This window comes from Leopardus geoffroyi, chromosome B4 (genome assembly GCF_018350155.1).
Source record: "Leopardus geoffroyi isolate Oge1 chromosome B4, O.geoffroyi_Oge1_pat1.0, whole genome shotgun sequence".
Classification (NCBI taxonomy): Eukaryota; Metazoa; Chordata; class Mammalia; order Carnivora; family Felidae; genus Leopardus; species Leopardus geoffroyi.
The window spans coordinates 95,634,974-95,659,263 of NC_059341.1; the positions used below are offsets into that span (position 1 = coordinate 95,634,974).

Sequence of the window (24,290 nt, forward strand, 5' to 3'; positions counted from 1 at the left end):
TCTTGCTTAGATAGGTTTTATTTTTCTTTTGAAAAGAACATCAAGGCTTGACCATGATTCTCCTGAAAACATTGCTGCAGACAATGATGTACAGCAAATAAGTTGGTCTGGTTCTGTGTGTCACATTTGTAGTCTTTTAATTGGTGGCGAACCAGGCAAAGAACTAGCTTTTATTAAAATCTGTGCTGCCTCTGCCCTCCACAGAAACAAGATGCCAAGTCACTTCAGAGCTTAGCATCTTTTTCCCAAGGGTTGTTACCACTACTCTAACTTAGAGAGTCGATGGTGACTCATTTTCTGAAACTGAGGGCCTGCCTTACTGAATGTTAGAAATGAGATGCGGCAGCTCCAAGTCAACTGAATGAAACTAATAACAAACACAGTGTTCCATTAAGGATAAAACAGAAATTTATTTAATGTGGGAAGTCTTTTGATATGTTTGACTTTCAGTAAGAAAGACATGAAGATAATGAAAGGGTTCAGAAGAACAGCAAAGCTGACTTAAAAATAGGAAATAAGGGAGAAAAGTAAATGTTTAAAGAACAGAAGGCTAGATGGCAACAGTTTCTGCAAACATTTTAATTACAAGGAAGGAGAGTGACTTCATGCAGAACTTGGGAGGAAAATGGGTTTAAAAGCCCTTAAGAATTTAGGTTAAATTAAGGCAGAATTTTCTGATACATGAAAACCATCTTACTTCAGTTTTGGGGCAGAGGGTTCACTTACAGAACTCTTTGAGCTCTGGAATCATTGAAAAATTAATCATACTTACTAAATTATCTTTGGGCATCCCCATCCCTGTGTTTTAAGGCCACTAATAAGACCACTGATAAGAGTTAATTCTGCTTCAAGGTTAAGTTGCTCAGCATACCAAGGTAGGATAATTGGCTGTTGTTATCTCCTCACCGGTGCCTCAGATCTTAGACTGGCTTGAGCGTTCTTGAAAAGGAAGATGTTTATAACCTGCAGTAGGAAAAAGATTGAGGCCAAAGATCTGTGATCTCAGGTTAAGTTGCTTCAATGATTAAACTCATTTTCCCTTTCGGATAATGTAATCACCAACAATTGTCTTCATGCCAACAGAAAGGGCAGAAAATCACATACTTCTTAGGTAAGAAAGAAGGAAATCTATTCTCTCAAAACTTGAAAGGTAATAAGTACAAGGTGTCTTCCTGATTTGGAAATCTTCCAAACCCTGTATCGTCTTAATTTTTTCAGAAAAACACTTAGGGTCTTCCTGTAATTTAAACTTGTTTTTCTCCTTGCTTGGAAATACTGTTACCTACCACATAAAGGAATGAGTACTTCAAAGTAACACATCAGAACTGCAGTTGAAAGATACTTAATACCAGTTAAGTAGCTAACATTTGAAATCCAAGAAAGAGAAGTCAAGAATTCCATGATTTGGTATTTCCACATTCATCAGAAACATAACTGAATTTAATTAAGAGTATACCCATTTGGGACTTGCAAATCAAGAGAAAGATATGTTTACATGCTTTGCAAAGAAGTGAACATTTTGATTCTTCAAAATGTAGGTCGAGATAGTTCTCAAGTTTGATATGATAGAAGCGTGGCTTGGAAAAAGATAATCTTTAAAAAAAAAAAAAAAAAGGTCATGAAAAGAATAGAAGCCGAAAGTATGCACAGAAGAGGAGGGGGTAGAAGGAGCAACTGCAAGAATGAAGACAGCAGAATGCAGCTCTAGAAACGGTACCTGTCCCAAAGCGGGTCTGCACGCCGCTGTCGCCTCATACATCGCTCCTGGGTAGTTCATCTACAAATTCCGGGGTGGGCCAAGGGTGGCAAGGTTCCTAAGGAAGGAAACAACAGAAAGGGTTCTGTTCTCGGGAGTCCGGGAGCGAGGGGACTGTCCTGATGGGGAAAGTGGTGTCTCCATCCAGGGCTGCAAGGCTGTTTCCTTCGGTCCCTACTCAGCCCCAGCCTCGGGGCAAATCGAGTTGGGGTTCACCTGGCTGCCGGAGACCTAAGTTTCCGCTAGGTCCAGCCAGGACCCCGGCAGCGAGTTTCCTTGGTCTCGCCAGTCGCAGGCTGCTGTCCCACGCGCGATGCCTCCACAGCAAACCCCTGAATCAGCCCGTTCCACTCCTATCCTGGCGCCCTCGGGGCGTGCTGGGGGCCAGGGCGGGGGGTGCGCGGGCCCGCGCCGAGGCGGTTGGGAGAGCTAGGACTCTTCGGCCGGACAGTTTCAGCGCTCGCTGGGCGTGGAAGGGGAGGGCGTCCCCCGCCCCGCCGACTGCGGTTCCGCGCGCCCGCCCCGGCCCGGGAACCTGTGGCCCGGTCTCCCCGGGGCGCACCCAGCTTACGCCCCTCGCCCGGGGACCTCGTCCCCACCAGCCTGGCCGGGCTGCGCGTTTCCCCGGAGCGCCGGCCGCCTGGCCGCTGGCTCGCTCTCCCTGCTGGCTGACCAATCCCCGTTCGGAGTTCAAGATTCCCGCCGCTCCACTCGCACTACGCCCTCGCTCCCTGTTTTCCGTTTCTGTTTTTAACTTTCACTCGGGTGAAGCTCGATCGATCCTCAGCTTTCATCTCAGACGTCCCTCCAAGGGGGATTTAAAGAGGATCTCAAGCGCCCGCCGCCGCCCCCCACCGCGGTGCTCGTCCCCCTCGCCCACCGGAGACGCCCCCGCGGCGGGCGGGGCGGGAAGGCCCCGGTCGGCGGCGGGTGGGGCCGGGCGGAGCCGCCTCCCGCTCGGGGGAGCCCCGGGGCTCGGCCCAGCCCAGCCGCGCCTGCCCTCGGGGCAGCTGCCCGGAGAGCCGGCGGGGCGGTGGCCAGCAGGCGATGGAGACGGGGAGACACCGGGCGAGAGGAGGCGGGGTGGGGGAGGCGGGGAGAGCGCGGGGGCGGAGGCTGGCAGGGGGCGCTGGAGGCAGGAGCCGCCCGTGCGCTCCTCGCGCCCGAGGGTGCAGGAGGCTCTGAAGCAGCGGTCGCACCGCGAGCCTCCGGGGCCCGGCTGGCGGCGGGGCTGGGGGGGGTGGGGCGGGGGGCGCTGCCGCCGCCGGGGGCGTCGCCGGCCTCGGCCCCTTTGTTCTCGCGCGCTCCCCCTCGCCGCCCACTCCCCTGCTGTCGCGCGGCGGCGGCGGCGGCGGCGGCTCCTCCCGCCCGAGGCAGTCGGGCTGGGCGCCGGGGGCGGGAGGGGGCGGGGGGAGCGCGCCAGCCGCCGGGAGTGGGGGGCGATGGCGAAGCTCCGGGTGGCTTACGAGTACACGGAAGCCGAGGACAAGAGCATCCGGCTCGGCTTGTTTCTCATCATCTCTGGCGTCGTGTCGCTCTTTATCTTCGGCTTCTGCTGGCTCAGTCCCGCGCTGCAGGATCTGCAAGCCACGGCGGCCAACTGCACGGTGCTGTCGGTGCAGCAGATCGGTGAGGTCTTTGAGTGCACCTTCACCTGTGGCGCCGACTGCAGGGGCACCTCGCAGTACCCCTGCGTCCAGGTCTACGTGAACAACTCCGAGTCCAACTCCAGGGCGCTGCTGCACAGCGACGAGCACCAGCTCCTGACCAACCCCAAGGTAAGGACGCCCCGCGAGGGATGCCTGGCTCCTGCGGAGGTCTTGAAGCTTGGGGGAGCCTCGGTGTCAGACGCCGCGCGGGGCGGGCTCGGAGTGTCTTTTTGCTCGCGTCCCTAGGAGGCGACGGGGCGTTGGACCCGCAGTGAGCACAGCCGGGAGTCCCGGGGCCCGGGGTTCGTGCGCGGCGACCGGTAATGCCCTGAGGCTTTCTTTACACATCTCTCTTGTCTCGTCTCAGATTTTGAGACCTTGGCCCAGCTCGGTCCGGCGCCTACAGGTCGGACTTTGGAGACGTGCAAGGAGCGGAAAGTTACTTTTCCTCCTGTTAAAGCCAGTGGGTAGCAGGGATCCACCTACTCGGGCGCTCGGTCAAGGTCTGAGCTCCCACGGGCCGCGTCAAGCACTGGCTTTGGGAGCTCGAGATCTTTGGGCCCCTTGGAAGATGTTAGAGGGTTCCTTGCCCTTTAACTCTAAACAGACGTTTTTAACTTGGGCCGCAAAGATGAGGGTCAACAGACGACGTGGAAATCACATGCGAAATTCCGAACAAGTCTGTTTCCGGGGTTTACAGAGAGCTCCTGGTTTTCACGAAACAGATTCTCAAAAGGGTCGGGAGGAAGCCTAGTGACTCTGTGTGTCTAGGGACGATCGGGAGCCATCTGGAGAACGGTAAAACTTACTGAAAATAGAAAACCCTTCGTGATATGTACCGAATATTCCTTCCCTGGCAACTTTCTCTCAAGCAATAAAGAAAAAACCTGGTTAGGACTCGAGGGATGGATAGCCGAGAGAGGGAGACTCAGAAAACTGTTCCCAGTGGAGAGAAAAAACTTATAAAAAGCAGTGTCCTCAGTCTGTGAACTAATTGAGCTTTGTAGTGCGCCTGGTTCTGCAAGAAGGATTTTCTTTCTTATCTTCTCCTGGTCTGTTTTTACCATGCTTGGCGCTTAACTATCGAGTGAAAGTGTGTTTCTTCTTTAACGTTACTGTCATTTTCCCTCTTGGTGAGGGCTCTGCTCGAAAATCCAGCAGAAAAACAAAAGGGAATGAGTCTTGTGTACACAGGAAAACTTTCTGTTAAATGTGACAAGATATATTAATCCCAAAGGGAAAAACAATTATATTAGCATTTTAAGAGTACTTAAAACAAACGTACCATTTCTCTGCAGTAAAACTCAGGGTCTTGTTTCCTTAAACAAACGGTAAATTCTTGAATTGGGGAAATTTAAAAAAAAAGGAATTCCTTTACAAAATGACTTCTCTTTAAAAAAGATGCTCCTGCTGACAAACGTGTATTCATTTACCTTAAAAATGAAGATAATATATAAGAAGTGAATATAAATAAATATAAAAGTACAGATTTAGATAAGGTATAATCAGTGTCCTGAAGAAGCACACTCTGGAAAACAAATATAAGTTAATCTGCTTAAAGCTCAGTAACTTCAAAAGAAACCTTAGGGTTTTAGAAACATCACTTTTTTTTTTTTCTTCAGGATTAAACCATTAATATAAAAGAAGGTGCCAAGCAGTAATAGTGATTTAGAAATTATATGGTAGTTCACCATTTAGGAGGCATTGCTATAATTGGTGAAACACTGCTAATTAGTTTAAGATAGTGGTTCAGGCACTAATAATAAATTATATACACATATACCAATAAATGGCTAATATCTGATCAAGACATTGAGAAGTTAGAATTTACTGCAAAAAGCCTGCTTGTAATTTCCAGGCAATTTTGAAGGATCTGGCAGAAAAAGTAAATTGGGATCATTAGGACATAGATTTTTAAATCAGTTGGAAGCAGTCATAATGCTTTATGTAATACTACAATTTTATCTCTCTCTCTGTCTCTCTCTTTGTTGCAAATAATCTATTTTCTTCCAGTGCCAGTTCAGATTCCAGCAACAATTGTTTTGAAGAAGTGTCTGAACAAAATGACGTTTTATAAAGTATTCAAGATATGAGAGAACTGGAGAAAGATATTTATGTCACACACACACACACACACACACACACACACACACACAAATACAAATGATGAGCAACAGCCCAGTGAATTTAGTCAAGGTTTCCTTAGCCAGACCAGTACACATCTTTATCCAAATTATGATTACATTATGGCATTTGTAGAACATAAGTTTGTTCTTTGGCAGTCACCTTTCTACTTTTGGACAATTAAAGTACAATTCTTGTAAGCGATTAGTGATGGAAAAATTCAACATAACTGATATTGTGCCAGAACCCGGTACCTAAGCAGAATGTGTCCACAGTGCCCTTAGAATTAGGCAGGCCCCTTTGCCCATTCCTGACGCCTCTTGGGTGCCTAGGTCTTTTCTTTGCCTTGCATCACCTAATTATCGAAGGCCTGGGTTCCCCACCCATTCCCTCTGTGGAATGTCTGGATTCCCTTCAGTGCCAAGGATCCTAATCGCCTTCAACCTTCTCTTCTTCAGGACCCACTCCCCACAAGAAACCATCTTTAGGAAATCACTTCTTAGAAAGAAAAAGAACAAGGACTTTCCCCCACCCCTCCCTTGAGTTTGCTGCATTAATTATAGTAAACGGCAGGGAAAGGGAAAGAATATTGCACATGTATAACTTCTTTAGCTATAGACTACCAAAGAAGATATTATGAACACATGTGACCTTTGACTAATCCTGTCTAAGATATCTTTAAGTGTTCTTCAGCTTATTTATGGTTTGAATCATATCCATATTGTCAAGGGTAATCACTCTATCCGGTCATATAATATAGTATTCAAGTCCACTAGTTACACATAGGGCAATGACCTGCTCTGTGATTTAACCATAGTCAAATCTAAATGTGGGATACGCTCCCTCTGGGTGCTATTCCCATCACTGCATTGTTTCTGAGGGGCTAGCAGTTGTGTGTGCTAAGAGCTTTGGTTCTTAACCTTGGCTGCACATTAGAATCACTGGGGGAGGGGCTCCAGGGTAGCTCAGTCCCTTAAGCATTGGACTCTTGATTTAAGCTCAGGTCATGATCTCACAGTCTCGAGATCAAGCCCCGCATTGGGTTCTGCGCTGGGCATGTAACCTGCTTAAGATTCTCTCTCTCCCTCTGCCCCAGCCCTGCTCGTGGGCTCTCTTTCTCTCTCTCTCTCTCTCTCTTTCTCAAAAAAAAAAAAAAAAAAATCACTAGGGAAACTTTACAAAGAAATTCTTATTCTTGGGTCCCACCCTTAGAGATTTGGACTTGGTCTTGGGAGAGTCCTGAGAGTTGGTGTTTTTTAAAAAGTTCCGCAAGTGACTCTAATGTGTAGACAGAGTCAAAAATTACTGATTAGAAAACATACTCATCTGTTGTGCAAGAAAAGTGAAATAAGAACTGAAAGGATCCATTGTGATTAATACTTGTGTTTTTAGGTTAAAAGATGTTACTGATCCTACTGAATATAGGGAACTGGCATTAAAGGACGGACTCAAGGAAATTCTGAAGGAAAAGAAGAGGATCATTTAACATTAGTGTCAAAATGGTCGTTTAAAATTGGTTTAGCTTAAATGAACTTAATGCAGTTCCAGACATTTGCTCTCACATCAATATATACGTTGGGTGGCAGAGAAAAGATGAATTTTTAAAACTATCTCTTGTTTGTGCAAGAAGAGAGAGTGAGTGATTAGAAGCTATGTGTTTTATTTTTGTTTTGAGGTTTTGTTGTTGTTGTTGTTGTTGTTGTTCTCTGGTCTGAAAAACCTAGACACAAAGGGAAAAAGTCTATTCCTAAGAATAGTACTGTGAAAGTGAGAGAAATTCACTGAAGAGAAGAAAAACTTTAGACTTTTGAGTGTATCCTCTGAAACCGAATGTCCCTAACTGTGTTCCTCACAGCTTACGGTTCCCGTGGTATCCTTCACAACCACACTGGTATGTCCCAAAGCCCCGTCCCCTGCCCCCCAGTCACACATCCTGTGTAGACAGTGTGGTCTCCTGGGGTTGATTTCTGAGCTGCATCCTAGAAGTAAATGTTCAGTATGATACACTTTGTGCTCTAGGGAGGTCCATCACATCAAAACTAAGTAATCAAAGGCTAAACTGGATTGTGACAATTTCTCTACAATCTTTATTTCTCTATGATAAGGATGGCTTGCTGTGGTTGTTTTCCTCTGGTGATTATATTAAATAACTTGGCAAGTACGTAAAATCCAATTCCTCCAATACTTGCTTAGCCTCTGTGATCAAAGGATGGAGCAAGAAACAGGAGTACGTCTTAGCATCTTGTGATCAAAGGACTGGGCAGGAAATAAGGACATACAGGGGCGCCTGTGTGGCTCAGTTGGTTAAGCGTCCAACTCTTGGTTTCACCTCACGTTGTAATCTTATGATTCGAGAGTTTGAGCCCCATATCAGGCTCTGTGCTTGGGATTCTCTTTGTCCTCTCTTACTGCCCTGCTCCAATGCTTGCACACACACACTCACCTCTCTCTCTCAAAAATAAATAAATCAACTAAAAAAAAAAAAAGAAGAAACAAGGACATACAAAGATAAGTTTATTCATTTAATAAATATTTATTAAATGCCTCCTCTGTGCAATGCATGCTTCCAGGTTCTGAGACTAGAATAGAGATCAAAATAAAGTCTGCCCTCATGAAGTTTATGTAGATGCTGACAGACAAGAAATAGACTTATAATGTAATGTCATGTAATGGTAGAGGTGTAAAGAAAATTCAGGCAGCATAAGGGTACAGACTGGTGGAAGAGATGAAGGGCTGCCCTTTTGCACACAGTGGTTAAGTGACATTTGTACAGAGACCAAAGAGCATGAGAGGATGAATAGAGGCATAGAGGACAGAAAAGAGTCAATCATATAGCTGTCTTGAGAAAGAGTGTTTCACAGGCTGAGGGCACAGTAAGTGCAGAGGCCCCGGGGCAGGTGGCTGCCAGGCTAATGTGAGGAACAGTAAGGATGACAATAAGGCCGGACTACAGTGAGCAAGACGTGAAACAGTGGGAGGTGAGGTTAGACCTTACAGAATACTGTAAGACCTTTGGATTCTGTTCTGTTTGTGATGGTAAGCTGTCTGACATTAAGCAGGACTGAGATATAATCAGACTTAAACTTCTAAAAAATGTAGATGATCCTTCTGGATGCTGGATTGAGAATAGAATTTGTGTGTATTTGTGTGTGTACATGCATATGCACATGCTCACTTGTGCAAGGTGAGAGATGCAGGGGCAGGATTGAAAACAAGGAGTCTAGTAGGGCAGGCAAATGATGATGGTGACTTAGATCAGGGGTGAGTATTGGTGAAGTTCACTGATGGACTGGTCAAAGATGACTCAGCAGTTTGTGGTAAGTCCAACTGGGTGAAGGGAGGTGATTTTACTAGATGGGAAAACTAGAGAAGAGTAGTTTGGGAGGAGTGTGAATGGAAAACAAGGGTTTAGTCTTAGATATGTCTAACAGACATACAAGTGAGGATGAATCCATACGTTTCTGCCCTCAATGAGTTCATTCTCCGGCAGAGGAAATAACACAAATAACTATCAAAGGAAGTGTAATGTAAGTTCTACAGGAAAGTACAAACACTAGAGAGGAAAGATTAGGAGAAAAGCTTCATGGGAAATGAAACATTTGCTATGAAAATTTGAGAATGAATAGGATTTTCATCTTGGGAGAAAAAGTAGGGAGGAATGAAGAGAACATCAAGGAAGAGAAAATGCCAGAAGCAAAGCTGTGTGAGTGCAGGCTCTGTTGGGGAATCATCAGATAGACCATGTGGTTGGAACACAGTTACAAAGAACAGAGTCTTAGGGCTAAGGTGGAAGAGTAAACTGGGATCAATAATGTGGAATTGGGTTTGGTGACATTGGGAAACCATGATAGGAAGAATAATGCTCCCCTCCCCCCACCAAGATGTCCACATCTTTTTTGTTTTTAATATTTTTTTTTAATGTTTATTTATCTTTGAGGGAGACAGAGGGTGAGTGAGGAAGGAGCAGAGAGAGAGGGAGACACAGATATGAAGCAAATTCCAGGCTCTGAGCTGTCAGCACAGAGCCCAACCTGGGTCTCAAACTCATGAACCCATGAGATCATGATCTGAGCCGAAGTCAAATGCTAAACCAACTGAGCCACCCAGGTGCCCCCAAGATGTCCACATCTTAATCCCCAGAATCTGTGAGTATCTTATGTTACCTGGCAAGGGGGAATTAAAGCTCCAGATGAAATTAAGGTAGTTTATCAGTTGACATTAAAATATGGAGATTATTCCGGTGGGCCTAGGGTAATCACAAGCCTCCTTTAATGTGAAAGAGGTGGTCAGAGTGATGCAATATGAGAAAGACTCAACCAGGCATTGCTAACTTTGAGTACAGAAGTGGGTCATGAGCCAAGGAATGTAGGCAGCCTTCTTTTCCAAGGAAGCGGGAAAAGGCAAGAAAATAGATTATCCCTTAGAGAATCTAGAAAAGAATACAGCCCCAGTTAGGTGACACCCATTTGAGAATTCTGACCACTAGAATTTTAAGATAATAAATTTGTGTTGTTTAAGCCATTAAGTTTGTGTTACAACAACAGAAATCTAACACAGAAGCCAAGGAAAGTTTTTGAGTAGGTGAGTAATCACGATTCAGTATTTTGGGGTGCTTGGGTGGCTCAGTTGGTTGAACATCTGACTCTTGATTTTGGCTCAGGTCATGATCTCAAGCCTTGCATCGGGCTCCATGCTGAGCACTGTGAATTTGCTAGAAATTCACATTCTCAAGTCTCATCTTAGGCCCATTGAATCATAAACTCCACCCCAGTTTCTGACTTAGTAGTTCTATGTTGAAGTTCAAGAATTTGTAAAGTAAAAGAATGTATAAATAGGTGGGGAAGATGAAATAATATAAAGCAAACAGTCCAAAAGAAGGCAAGGAGAAAGAGAAAAAGAAATGTAGACAAGTAGAACACCAACAAAAAATTAATAAGATAGATTTAAATGCCAATTTATAAGTAATTATATTAAATGTAAGTGGATTAACTTCCACTTAAAAGACAAAGATTGTAGACTGGAAACAAACAAACAAACCCAAATATATGCTGTTTTCAAGAGTCACACATAGAATATAAGGACACAGAAAGGTTGAAAGTTAAAAGATGGGAAAATATACATGCAAACATCAACCAAAACAGGAAAAGAAAAGCTGGAGTATCTGTATTATATGAAATATAGTAGACTTTGAGGCAAAAACTTGTTACTAGATAAAAAGGAGGGACACTTTGTAATTATAAAAAAATTCAATGTAATATAGCAATTCTATATTGGGATATACCTAAAAATACAGCCTCAAAATACATTAAAAAAATAAAACACCTCAATGGAGAAATACACAAGTCTATCATGAGAGTGAGAGATTTTAACACACCTCTGTGACTAATAAACAGACAAAAGTAATATTGACACATATATGATAGATTTAAATAACATGTTTAACGACTGACAACTGACATATAGAATAGTATATTAAGTTGTAGCAAGGTGTACACTATTTTTAGTGCTCATGTAATATTTACAAAAACGTTATATTCAGGGTCATGAAATAAACCTTGACAAATTTTAAAAGTGAAATGGTAAAGAATGTATCCTTAGAGAAATTAAATTAGCAATTATTAAATTTTACTGAAAAACATAGAAGATGTGGAAAATTCTTCAGGGAAAGAATGAGTCAATTAGTTGTACATGAAAAAGACAATCTGACACATACTTCACACTCATAAAATCCAGTTCCAAATGGAAGAAAAACTAAATATGAAAAGAAAACTATAAAAGTTTCAGGAGGAAGCTTGGGAAAATATCTTTATGACAGAGGCTTAAATATTTTCTTAAATGAGACTAAACAAATAAGAGGAAAAGAGTGACACATTTGAGCACATTAAAATAACAATTTCTATGGGGCGCCTGGGTGGCGCAGTCGGTTAAGCGTCTGACTTCAGCCAGGTCACGATCTCGCGGTCCGGGAGTTCGAGCCCCGCGTCGGGCTCTGGGCTGATGGCTCAGAGCCTGGAGCCTGTTTCCGATTCTGTGTCTCCCTCTCTCTCTGCCCCTCCCCCGTTCATGCTCTGTCTCTCTCTGTCCCAAAAATAAATAAACATTGAAAAAAAAAAAAATTAAAAAAAAAAAAAAATAACAATTTCTATATGATTAAAATTATTGTAAACTAAGCGGAAGTAAAGCTAAATATTAGTGCAAGATAATGGCAAAACAGTAATAAACAAAAATGAAAATGTCTACAAATCATTAAGACAATGGTGTATGATATAATGGGAAAATGAGCAAAAGATATGTACAAGCAATCCATAAAAGAAACTCAAAGATCAATAAATGTGAAAAGATGCTCAATTCCACTAATCTCAGGGAAATTCAGATGACAACAATAACAGGACACCATTTCACACCCATCATTTTGGAAAAACTTAATATGCTTCACATGACCAAATGTTGGTGAGGATTGAAGAAAATGGTAAGTTTTACCCATTGCTAGGAAATTGGTTCAACCACTTAGGGAAATAATCAAACATATTAAGTGTAACTGAAGCTGTGCATATCTGAAAACCCGACAATTTCACTTCAGGGTATTTACTCTAAAGAACTCTAACACATATCCAAGGAAATGTATATATGGGGTATTTCATTGCAGAATTGTGTGTAGTAGTGCAATGTAGAAACAACCTAATAGAATTAGGATATTGGATGGGATGCTTGAACAGGAACCTAATCACAGTGACCTAAACAAAGTACTAGTTTCTTTTCTTTTCTTTTCTTTTCTTTTCTTTTCTTTTCTTTTCTTTTCTTTTCTTTTCTTTTCTTTTCTCTTTTCTTTTCTTTTCTTTTCTTTTTTCCTGTTGTAAATGTCTGAGCCTGTATATAATCCATGGGGCTGTGCCAGACTTTGGATGTGGAAGGTCATCCAAAGACCCAGGTTCCTACTGTCTTGTTGCTCTACAATCTCTTAGGATGCTTTTACTAGCTTGATCATGTCTGTCTTTTAGGCAGTAGGAAAGGGGAAAAAGAGAAAATAGATGGAAAGCAGCTTTCTTTCTTTTTTTTAATGGCATGTAATTCACATAAAATGATATTTGCCCTTTCAACAGGTACAGTTTTTAGTATATTCACAAAACTGTGCAATCATTATCACTATCTTATTTTAGAATATTTTCATCACTCCCATAAGGAATCCCGTACACATTAGTACTCATTCCCCTTTCTCCTAACTTGGTCATGGTATTTAATCCTTTTTTTATATGTTCCTAGATTTATTTGGTTTACTAGCATTTAGTTGAGGATTTTTGCATCTGTATTTATCAGGTGTATTGGTCTGTAGTTTTCTTGTGATGTCTTTGTCTGACTTTGGTATCATGGTAATAGAATTAGTTGGGAAGTGTTCCCTCTTCTATTGTTTGAAAGAGTTTGTGATTATATACCATGATCAAGTGGAATTTATTCCAGGAATGAAGGTTGGTTCAACATGCTAAAATCAACTAATGTAATTAATACATCATATTAATAGACTAAAGGATGGAAATCACATGATTATTACAGTATACACAGAAAAAACATTTAACAAAATCCTCTCATGATTAAAAAAAAAAAACTAGGAATAGCCGAGAACTTCCTCAACTTGATAAAGGGCTACTACGAATAGCTAATAAATGGTGAAAGACTGAAAGCTTTCCCCCTAAGATCAGAAATAAGGATGTGTGCTCTTGCCACCCCTGTTTGATGTTGGAAGTTCTATCTAGGATGGTTAGGTAAGGAAAAAATGTAAAAAGACAGCCAGATTGGAAAAGAAGACATAAAACTATTTACAAATCATGTGATCTTGTATAAAGAAACTCCTAAAGAATCCACCAAAAACAAAGCAAACAAAAAACCCATCTGTCAGACATAATAAATTCAGCAAGGTTACAGAATACAAGATCAATATACAAAAATCAATTGTATTTTTATACACTAACAATGAACAATCTAAAAATGAAATTAAGAACACAATTCTATTTATAATATTATTAAAATGATAAATTACTTAGGAATGTATTTCACAAAAGAGTATTTCTAACAAAAGAGCAAAAGACTTGTACCTTGAAAGCTATAAAACACTATCAAGAGAAATTAAAGAAGACCTAAATAAATGGAAAGATATCTTTTGTTTGTGGATTGGAAGACTTAATATTGTAAAGATGGCAACACTTCCCAAATTCATCTACAGATTGATTATAATCCCTATCAAAAATTCAACTGGATTTTTGTTTGCAGAAATTGACCAACTGATTCTAAAGTTCATATGGAAATTTAAGGGATTCAGGGTAGCCAAAATGATCTTAAAAAAAAAGAGAGAGACTAATGGTGGAAGACTCATACTTTCCAATTTTAAAACTTACTAGAAATCTACAATAATCAAGACATATGGTATTGGCATAAGGATAGACATACCAATCTATGGAGTAGAATTGAAAGTCCAGAAGTAAATGAGTACATTTAAGAGTAATTGATTTTTGGAAATTGTGTCAAGAGCATTCAACAAGGAAAGAACAGTCTTTTCAACCAATGGCACTGGAACAACTGTATGCATGCAAAAACTAACTTAAAATGGATCAGAAACCTAAATGTAAGAGCTAAAACTGTAAAGCTCTTAGAGGAAAATGTAAGTGTAAATCTTTATGACTTTGAAATAGGCAATTTTTTAAATATGACATGAATAACACAAGCAACCAAAGGAAAAATTGATAATTGGACTCAAACACAATTAAACACTTGAGTTTCAGAGGACAACATCAAAAAGGTAAAAAGACAACCACAGAATGAGAGAAAATATTTGCCCATCACATATCTGATAAAGATTGAATATCCAGAATGTATAAAGAACTTTTATAACTCAACAATAACAATTAAAAAGGCAGATAACTAGGGGTGCCTGGATGGTTCAGTTGGTTAAGCATCCAACTTCAGCTCAGGTCATGATCTCGCAGTTCGTGGGTTCGAGCCCCATGTCAGGCTCTGTGCTGACAGCTCAGAGCCTGGAGCCTGCTTTGGATTCTGTGTCTCCCTCTCTCTCCTCCTCCCCCACTCTTGCTGTATCTCTCTCTGTCTCTCAAACATAAATAAATGTTTAAAAATTTTTTTTAAAAAGAGGGAGGCAGATAACCCAATTGAAAGATAGGCAAGAGGTGTGAGTAGATATTTTTCTAAAGAAGTATACAGATGGCCAATAAGCACATAAAAATATGTTCAGATGTGTACAGGGTGTCTTCTTGGGGTGATGAAAGCATTCTAAAACTTTTGTGGCAGTGATTGCACACTTCTGTGACTCTACTAAAAACCACTGAATTATACATTTTATTCTTTTAAGTTTTTTTGAGTTATACATTTTAGATGGGTGAATTGACTGGTATGTGAATTATATTTCAATAAAGCTGTTACCAGAAAAGAATGTTAAAAGGAGATTTGCTTTGCAAATTTTGGCATTTCAAGTAACTCATAAAGGGACGTCTTCAATAAATGATGTTAAAGCTTCCCTATTATTTAGAAAAATATATATTTAAAAATACTAATTTTCCAAATAAATTTTCTAGAGAACCCTGGCTAACACACAAGGCAAGCATGAGCAGGCAGTTCAGTGAAGAATTACAATTTAGTTGTAATTAGTGTAATCTCACTAACCTTACAAAGAAACTCCCAACTCAAAAATTATTTGGAAAAATGTTTAATTAAAATAAAATATAAATTTAATTTAAATAACATAATTTTGATGGAACAAAATTTTGGTCTTTGAAAATAATATATAATAAATACATATTATTGTTATAATAAATATAGGTAATAGGTAATAATAATAAATATAGGTAAATATTTACATAATTTGGGGGGGCAGTACAGGCCTTTTTTTTTTTTTTTAATTTTTTTTTTTTTCAACGTTTATTTATTTTTGGGACAGAGAGAGACAGAGCATGAATGGGGGAGGGGCAGAGAGAGAGGGAGACACAGAATCGGAAACAGGCTCCAGGCTCTGAGCCATCAGCCCAGAGCCCGACGCGGGGCTCGAACTCACGGACCCGCGAGATCGTGACCTGGCTGAAGTCGGACGCCCAACCGACTGCGCCACCCAGGCGCCCCAGTACAGGCCTTTCTAAACATGACACTAAGGGCAGAAATCATAAATTTCTGCAGGAATGCACTGATTTGTTTAATGACATAATAAAGAAAAGCTTTAAATAAACCGACATTACAATTTATTTTTTAAAATACATGTTTATTTATTTATTTTGAGAGAGAGAGAGAGTACTGGCAAGGAGAGGGGCAGAGAAAGAGGGAGAGAGAATGCTAAGCAGGTTCCGTGCTCAGCATGAAACCCAAAAAATCAACATAGCAATCTAAAGAAAAATGACAAATTTGAGAGAATATTCACACTGGTCGAGAAATGATTCAAAACAACAAGTGAAGAGCTCTTAGCAATAAATGACCATCTCTTCAGTGGAAGACGATGTTTGATGGTTGATTTTATGTGCCAACTTCACTGGGCTAATGAATGCCCAGAGAGCTGGTAAAATATTATTTCTAGGTGCATCTGTGAGTGTGTTTCTGGAAGAGAATAGCGTTTGAATCAGTAGTCTCCGTAAGGAAGATTCATCCTCACCAATGCAGGTGGACATCATCTGATCTGTTGAGGGCTTAAATAGAACAAAAAAGCAGAGCAAGGGCAAATTTGCTCTCTGCTGGAGCTGGAACATGACATTGGTATTGCTGTGACTGGGGCCTTTGGACTTCCACTGAATTACACCACCCACTTTCCTGGGTCTCCATCTTGTGGGCAGTAGATTGTGGCACTTCTCAGCTTCCCTTATCACATGAGCCAATGCCTCATATTAAATCTCTTATTATATGTCAACATATATTCTATTGGTCCTGTTTTTCTAGAGAGCCCTGACTAACACAAGGCAAGCATGAGCAGGCAGTTCAGTGAAGAATTACAATTTAGTTGTAATTAGTGTAATCTCACTAATCTTACAAAGAAACTCCCAATTGCAAATGCTTCCAGTTCAATTGTATGAAAACAGATAACGTTAATCCTATTTTAAACTCTGCCCAAGCACACAGAAACAAGGAAAACTTCTGAAATTTTTAAAATAATTTTAGGATTACATTGAAACAAACACCTATGGGAGTGCCTGGGTGACTTGGTTGAGCGACTGACTGCAGCTCAGGTCATGATCTCATGCTTCGTGAGTTCGAGCCTCTCGCATCAGGCTCTTCGCTGACAGCTGACAGTGTGGATCCTGCTTGGGATTCTCTCTCTCCCTGTCTCTCTCTCTCTCTCTCTCTCTGCCCCTCCCCTGCTTGCGCTTTCTCTCTTTCTCAGAATAGATGAATAAACTTAAAAAAAAACTCCTATGATAACATACATGTACAGATGGAAATTATGGGACAGCTTTGCTTAAGAATATTTATTTAAAATCCTAAATGAGATAACAGTGGTAATGAGTTTGTCATTGATGTGGGTCTAATTGCATAAATTTTCACAGATTGTGCTCTTAAAAGTTACATATGGCTATATAGCAAACATACCACAAATTAGGTCAAAAGAGACAAAATGAGGAAGGAAATTGGCAATGTGTGATGAAGATTAATTTTCTTCCATGTAAAGACTCTTAGAAAATAACCAAAATGGGCAGAGGTCATGGATAGTCAGTTTGCAGAAAATAAATACAAATAGTTTTAAAAATATGGAAAAATCATTACCTCTATTTAAAAATGCAAATTCACACAAGAAGTCCCATATTTCACCTATCAGAATGTTTAATTGTACCAGATTATTTTTTATTTTTTTAAGGACATGGGAATAGGTGCTCTCATAAACTGCTAGCAGAAATGCAGTTGGCACAATCTCTTTGCAACACTATAGTCATAAGTGTTCTTTGTTTTTGTTTTTGTTTTTTTAATTTAAAAAAAATTTTTTAATTAAAAAAAAATTTTTTTTTACATTTATTTATTTTTGAGAGACAGAGTGAGTCCAAGTGAGAGTGGGGGAGAGGCAGAGAGAGAGGGAAACACAGGGTTGGAAGCAGGCTCCAGGCTCTGAGCTGTCAGCACAGAGCCTGACGTGGGGCTCGAACCCACAGACCGTGAACTCATGACCTGAGCTGAAGTCAGGCACTCAACCGACTGAGCCACCCAGACGCCCCTGTTTTGTTTTGTTTTTTTTAATTTTTAAATGTTTATTCCTGATAGAGCGAGGGAGGGGCAGGGTGGAAGGAGACACCGAATCCAAGGCTGGCTCCAGGCTCTGAGCTGTCAGTACAGAGCCCAAAGTGGGGCTCTAACTCACGAACTGTGAGATCATGACTTGAAGTCAGACACTTAACCCACTGAGCCACCCAGGCGCCTCTGTAGTCATAAGTTTTGAATGTAGACACACTTTGATTTTTCCTGTTCTCATGTATGTGTAGATGCCTGTAAAAGGAAGTTTGTTGCTTTTTTGGAATTGCAAAAGACTGGAAACACCTTTAATTAATAATTCTTACATATCCATGTGGTAAAATTCAAAAAAGAATGAGATAGATCTCTATATGCAGATATGACAGCACCAAGATATATTGTTAAATGAAAGACAAAGGGCAAAACAGAGAAGAGTGTGCTCACATTTGTGTTAAAATAAAATGTAGGAAATATCGGAAGAATGTACAACTGTTAAGCATGTTTGTCTGGGGGTCAGGATCAAAGTCAGAGAAAGACATTTCAGCTTGTACCCTTTCCCAGTATTTGCATTTTTACCTTGTGTATCTATTATGCTTTTTTAAAATTAAATCTTAATCAAAATAGCAGTATGACCTTGGAAATTACTTAACATGTCTGCCTCAGTTTTTTCATCTATAAAATGAAGACTATAATAGTACCTATCTCATCAAGTTATCAGGATTAAGTAAGTTAACATGTGTGAAACATCTAGAATAGTGCTTCACACATAGTAAGCCTTTGATGAATATTTGCTATTATTATTATGAACATAGGCTTAAAAATCAAATTGTGCTATAACTTTATTAGTAGGGGGTATTTCTTTATTGAGATTCCTTTGTCTTGATCCCTTTTGCAATGCAGACACAACTAAATATTTTTAGTTTATTTTTTCTCTAATATTTATCTCCATGTTTCCCAATAGTAGGCTCTGATGTGTATATTTTAGATACTATTGACCCTATGATGGAATGTGAGGATTTAGCTTTCTTACACCATCCCATCCCACCCTAGTTTTCTGCCCTTCATTCTTTAAATACGGTTCTATCCTAATTTTTGGCTCCATTAATATTGGGCATTAACATATTTTAACTGTAAATTATTGCTCATTTCTATAACTGTTTATTTTCCTTGAGCTGATAATCCTCTTCTCATAATTTCTTACTTTCCTGTGACCCTTTCTCTTAATTTTCCCAAAGAATTGTAAAGCCACTTTGTACACCGTTTTTCATATGGTTATTCATAATAGGTGACCATTTAGTTACACGTTTTTCTTTTTATTTTTTTTTATTTATTTATTTTTTTAATTTTTTTTTTCAATGTTTATTTATTTTTTTTGGGACAGAGAGAGACAGAGCATGAACGGGGGAGGGGCAGAGAGAGAGGGAAACACAGAATCGGAAACAGGCTCCAGGCTCTGAGCCATCAGCCCAGAGCCCGATGCGGGGCTTGAACTCATGGATCGCGAGATCGTGACCTGGCTGAAGTCGGATGCTTAACCGACTGTGCCACCCAGGCGCCCCACGTTTTTCTTTTTAAAGAAATTTCCTGGGATACCATTCCGGATTCCTTCAGCCTACTACTGCCCCAAATTGAACTGGTTACGCCTTAGGCCTGCTGTGTTTCTCCCATGTTGAGTACTCTGTTTTCTTGACCCAGTGTGGTCCTCTTTTCTTGGTTTATACTGTTGTTTTGGTGGATACGTCCTCAAGCAGCTTCCTGAGAAGGGATGCATGGGAAATACAACTTCTAGATTTCATGTTTTGATCAGAGTTCTGTTTCTGATGATTTAAACGCAGTCTCATTCCTTTAATCAAAACGCAGTTTGTGATTTATTTGGCAGTGTGCATAAATCAGTGTAGGTCTGTACCTTCAATTTAATTTCTTATGAGAGAAACAATCGGAAGTTCTCCTCAGAGTTATGCTCCCTGAGGCCAGATTTCTTCATCTACCCAAACTGGTCAAAGGCTTTAAATACCCACCAGCACACTGCAGAGTACTCCTGGGGGTACGTATATCCCAGTAGTAGAAAAACAAGCCTCGTAAGCAACTGTTTATTAGGACAGGTTGGGAAAGGTGATAGTATAAAAAAGAGAGGGTGCATTGGGAGTGTGAGCCATTTGCTTATGAAACTTGTTTCCCAGCACTACCTGCTTCAGCCCTGTAAACCCCACCGTTATGTTTCAGTGGGTCAAAAAGCCCAGTGTCCAATGGATAGCATGGTAATGATGTTCCGTGTTCAGGCATCCAGATCCTACTGGCACTCAGCAGTAAGTCAGTGGTCTCTTAGAAGGAAATATTCTCCAAAGAAAGCATAGATTTGCTTTATGTTATCAGGGCTCTTGGTGGGCTCCATGTACCCCCCAATCTGGCAGAGACCTCATAGACTGTTGGAGGCCCTGGGCCAAAGAGGTGAATTGACAGGGCTTTCTGTAGCCTGGAGCAGCTGGGGTGGGTTCTCCTGCCCTGGCTGCCACGGAAAGCTGATGGTATTGGGGGTTACTCAGTAAAGGGGTCAGAGTTACGATCTCAAAAGTAGATATATATGTGTCCACCAAAATATAAGGAAGTCCACCAAACATTGTGACTCTTATTTTTAAGGAGTGAAAGATGCAGCAGTTTGTCTTTTACTTTGGAAGGGGTATCCAGAAATTCCCTAGACCACTAGCCTCCCGGAAGCATAGCTGAGGTGGCAGGTCCCGAACTTCCCAATCACTGGCACATCTGTTCTCTACCAAGGAATCTAGGGCACCATGTTCTCCCTGCTTCCAGGTCCAGTCATCAGCCTGGTATCATCAATGTATACTGTTCTGTTATGTTCTACTGCAGAGCAGAGCATAAGAACCAAAGAAAGTTGAGTAGTGCTGAGTAGGACAATCCTGAATAAGTCTGGAAAATCTACACCATCTCGACCAGGTAAAAGTGTAGCGGTCTCTGGTGTTCTTTGTCCACAAAAATGGAGAAAATAGCATTTGCCAGATCAGTCGCCAGAGGGTAGGTTCCAGTGGTAAGTTTATTTGCTGCAGTAAATAGACTATATCTGAAATGGCAGCTGAAATTGGGGCCACCACTGGTTCATTTAGCAGTACAGCCATTCTCCAAGACTCATCTACCTTCTTCAGGAGCCAAATAGGCAAGTTAAATAGGGACGTGGTAGGAATCCTCACTCCTGTGATCTCTGTGACTTCCTAGGGTGACAGTCTTGGCTTATCAGTTTACTATTTGGAGAAAGAACAGGTAGTTTCAGAGTTCTGTCTATGAGTAAGGGGGTCAAGGGAGGAATTTAGGACTAGAGTTAAGTATGTGTATTATATCTATACCTTTGGGATCTGTAGGAATAACCATAAGAGAGTTCATGGACTCACTGGGCCCATTGTGATACCTGGGCCAAAACTCCCTTTTCTCTCTCTCTTTTTTTTTTTTTCTATCTGTCCATTTTTATTTTTTATTTTTATTTTTTTTATCATATGAAATTTATTGTCAAATTAGTTTCCATACAACACCCAGTGCTCATCCTCCCTTTTCTCTTGATGCTATGAGCCCCCATTGGCAGCACAGTCAGACTAGGGCCCTCAGGCATTAAGGTTAGCGCAGAGCTAGTCCTATAACACTCTAAATGTCTGCCCCTTCTAGACAAGCCAAAAACCAAACATTGAACTAGAGAGGACGAACGATGGTTGCCAGGTGATTGTTCAATCACTATATTGTACACCTGTATGTTAACTACACTGGAATTAAAATCTTGAAAAATAAAGTAAGTGTCTACCCTTTCCGCACTGCATGGCTACTCTGGTAAATGTCTGCATGTTCTCTGGGGAAAGGTTAGATTTTTGGTAGGAGCTACTTCAGAGGGCCTTCCCAGGGCCTTCCCAGCCTTCCCTTCATTCAAGGAGCTTTTGGCCTGAGGATTGGATGAGGAGCCCGGTCTTGTGTCACAGTGACCCATTAGACTACATTTCACCAAACCTCAGGTGTTTTCAGGTATGTAGATCAAGGAGAACCTTAAAGGGTGTTCACCTTTTTAGTCCTAGGGGTCCTATGATCTGTTAGCCACTGTCAAAGATTCCTGTGGATTAAATCATTTCTATTATGCTCACAAATTCTGTGGGTCAGAGATTTAGGACACAAAGGGGACAGCTTATCTATGCTTCGTGGCGTCTGAGGTCCCAGTGGAATACCCAAAGGCTGGACACTGGAATCATCTGAAGGTTCATTTACTCATATATCAGGTAGTCGATGCTGGCTATTGGGTGGGGGGGGTCTCGGTTCCTCTCCACACCAGCCTTATAGTGTGATCTCTCTGCACAGGGCAGTTTTGGCTTCCTCACAGAATAGTGTCTGGATTCCAAGGGCAGACATTCCCAAGAGAGAGTTACGGGCAGAAGCTGTGTCACCTTTTCTGAGTTAGCCTTGGAAGTCACACAGGATCATAGACTCATCCATGTTCTAAAGAAGGAAAGATAAAGCTGTACACTGAGAAGAGTGTCAGTGTCACATTGACTTATGAAATGGCTTAGGAAATGGGATACATATTGGTGCAGCCATCTTTGGAAAACTCATTCTGCCACAAGTAGGAAACATCAAGTTGTTTTTTTTTTTTTAATTTTTAAATTAACTTTATTTATTTATTTTAAGAGAGAGAGAGAGAGAACACACACACAAGTGGGGAAGGGGCACGGAGAAGGAGAGACAGAGTCCCAAGCAGGCTCCACACTATCAGTGCAGAGCTGTATGTGGGACTCAAACTCAGAAACTGTGAGATCATGACCTGAGCCAAGATCAAGAGTCGGGTGCTTAACCAACTGTGCCACCCAGCCGCCCCGGAAACATCAAGTTCTTATCAACACAATCAATCCTGGTTAAAGTGGACTTAGCATGGATAGGGCTTGTTGGTCTTTTTCAAGCAAATGGTGGTTGTCATATTTCATTAAATATGTATACACACATTAAAATGTGTGCACTTTACAGCATACATACAATACATAAATAATGCCATCAATGAGCATATCTGAATGCATGCATGAAATTTAAGAAAGTTTTATTTCATTTCAGTGTTCTGTATGGTCATGAGGATTGGTCATCTCAAAGATTTTAAGTTACAGTCATATGCCATTGAACACATTTTTACATGTACTGTTATGCTTGTTATAAATAATAACTATTGAGCTTTTTCTGGGTTAAAACTTCTTGTTTTGGTTTGACTTTTTCTATTTAGACTTAACCTTTATTTTTAGTAGACATGGTATTTTTATTTTCTAACTCTAAAGATGAATGAATGAACTATTTTCTCTTGAAAGTGGAATGTTATTTGAAACTTTTCTCGGTTTTAATAGTACCACCAACCTTAACAGTCTGCTTGAATCTGAAAGTTAAATGAATATTACTGAATTACAGAATGCAGATAGTATCAACACATGACAATAAATTTGTGGGTGGGTGGGAATACTCTGCAGGAGGTAGCAAGCAGTTTCTCATTGAAGCATTTAAGGAGAGAGAAGCAATTTTTAGTGAGTAGTAGTTCAGATAATTGGGCATTTCTCAACGCCATCCCCCATGCCCTCTATCCTCCAAGCACATTAGATGACTCAGTCTTTCTGGAACATTTATACACAAAGTCATTGCACATTCCATTTTTTCTTCTCAGAATATCACTTTCCCCACCCATTCTCTGAGAAGCAAACTCCTGTTCAACCTAAAAAACACAAATCAAAATCATCTCTTTTGCGAAGCCTGTATCATACCCCCAAAGCCAAGATCTCCACTTCCTCTTTTGTAATCACAAAGCACTTTGTGAATAAGCTACTACTCATGCTACTACTACAAGGCACGCTCCTGGGAAGGAAGGGAAGAGACAAATAAAGGGTGAGTAATATCTCCTCTTTGCACACTGTCCTGTACTCAGCAGTCAAGAGTGGCTTGTTGCTTAAATTATCAATCCTAAAAATGTGTCATTCCAAGGGTGAAGAAGAGCTGTTAATGATACAGATTCCTGGTCTGACTGAATCAGGCTCTCGGGAGGGTGGCCCTTTTTGATGAACAATCCAGGTGGTCTTTGGAACAGACTTTGACAAACACGCTGTAGGCTGGGCACCATGTTCTCTCTGAAGAACTTACTGTAGCTTCTCCTGTTCTTAGTCAGCCTTGCTTTTTGTTTTCCAAGCCATTTGTTTGATCTTCAAGTTCTTCCACAAGATTATTTTCATTTAGCTTTCAGGTATGGATACAGATTCTGGAGCCACCTGCCCTAGAATTTAATTTTTTTTTTTTTAGCTGACATGTAATTTTGTATGTGTTTGTTAAGTTAACGTGCATTCATAAGGTGTGTGCGTATACACAATTAATGAAGTCGAGGCATATGAAACATTATGGAGTTTATAAATGGCTCAGCTACACTTTTTATTCCACAGTGTTTTCCTGATTATACATTTATATTGTCCAAAACTGTCATTCAAGTTACACATCATAGCTGACACATATATCTTACAGGATTTCAGAAAATGGGGAATTACAGGATAAAATATAATTAA

At 40.9% G+C, this 24,290-nt stretch overlaps 1 protein-coding gene and 1 long non-coding RNA gene across 2 annotated transcripts in view; one reads left to right on the forward strand and one right to left on the reverse strand.

The window, feature by feature from the left end:
- Positions 1-390: 390 nt before the first annotated feature.
- LOC123591298 lies at positions 391-2,398 on the reverse strand. Its single transcript, XR_006709213.1, has 3 exons — positions 1,973-2,398; positions 1,718-1,814; positions 391-963 (listed from the first exon to the last, which is right to left on the reverse strand). It is a non-coding gene; the product is annotated as an uncharacterized LOC123591298 (long non-coding RNA).
- The window catches only part of KCNMB4 (potassium calcium-activated channel subfamily M regulatory beta subunit 4), a 64,647-nt gene continuing 42,748 nt past the window's right edge, over positions 2,392-24,290 (forward strand). Inside the window, exon 1 of the mRNA XM_045465400.1 lies at positions 2,392-3,534. Within this exon, the coding sequence (XP_045321356.1) occupies positions 3,199-3,534 (336 nt within the window). The 5' untranslated portion in view covers positions 2,392-3,198. The remainder of the gene's footprint in view (positions 3,535-24,290) is intronic.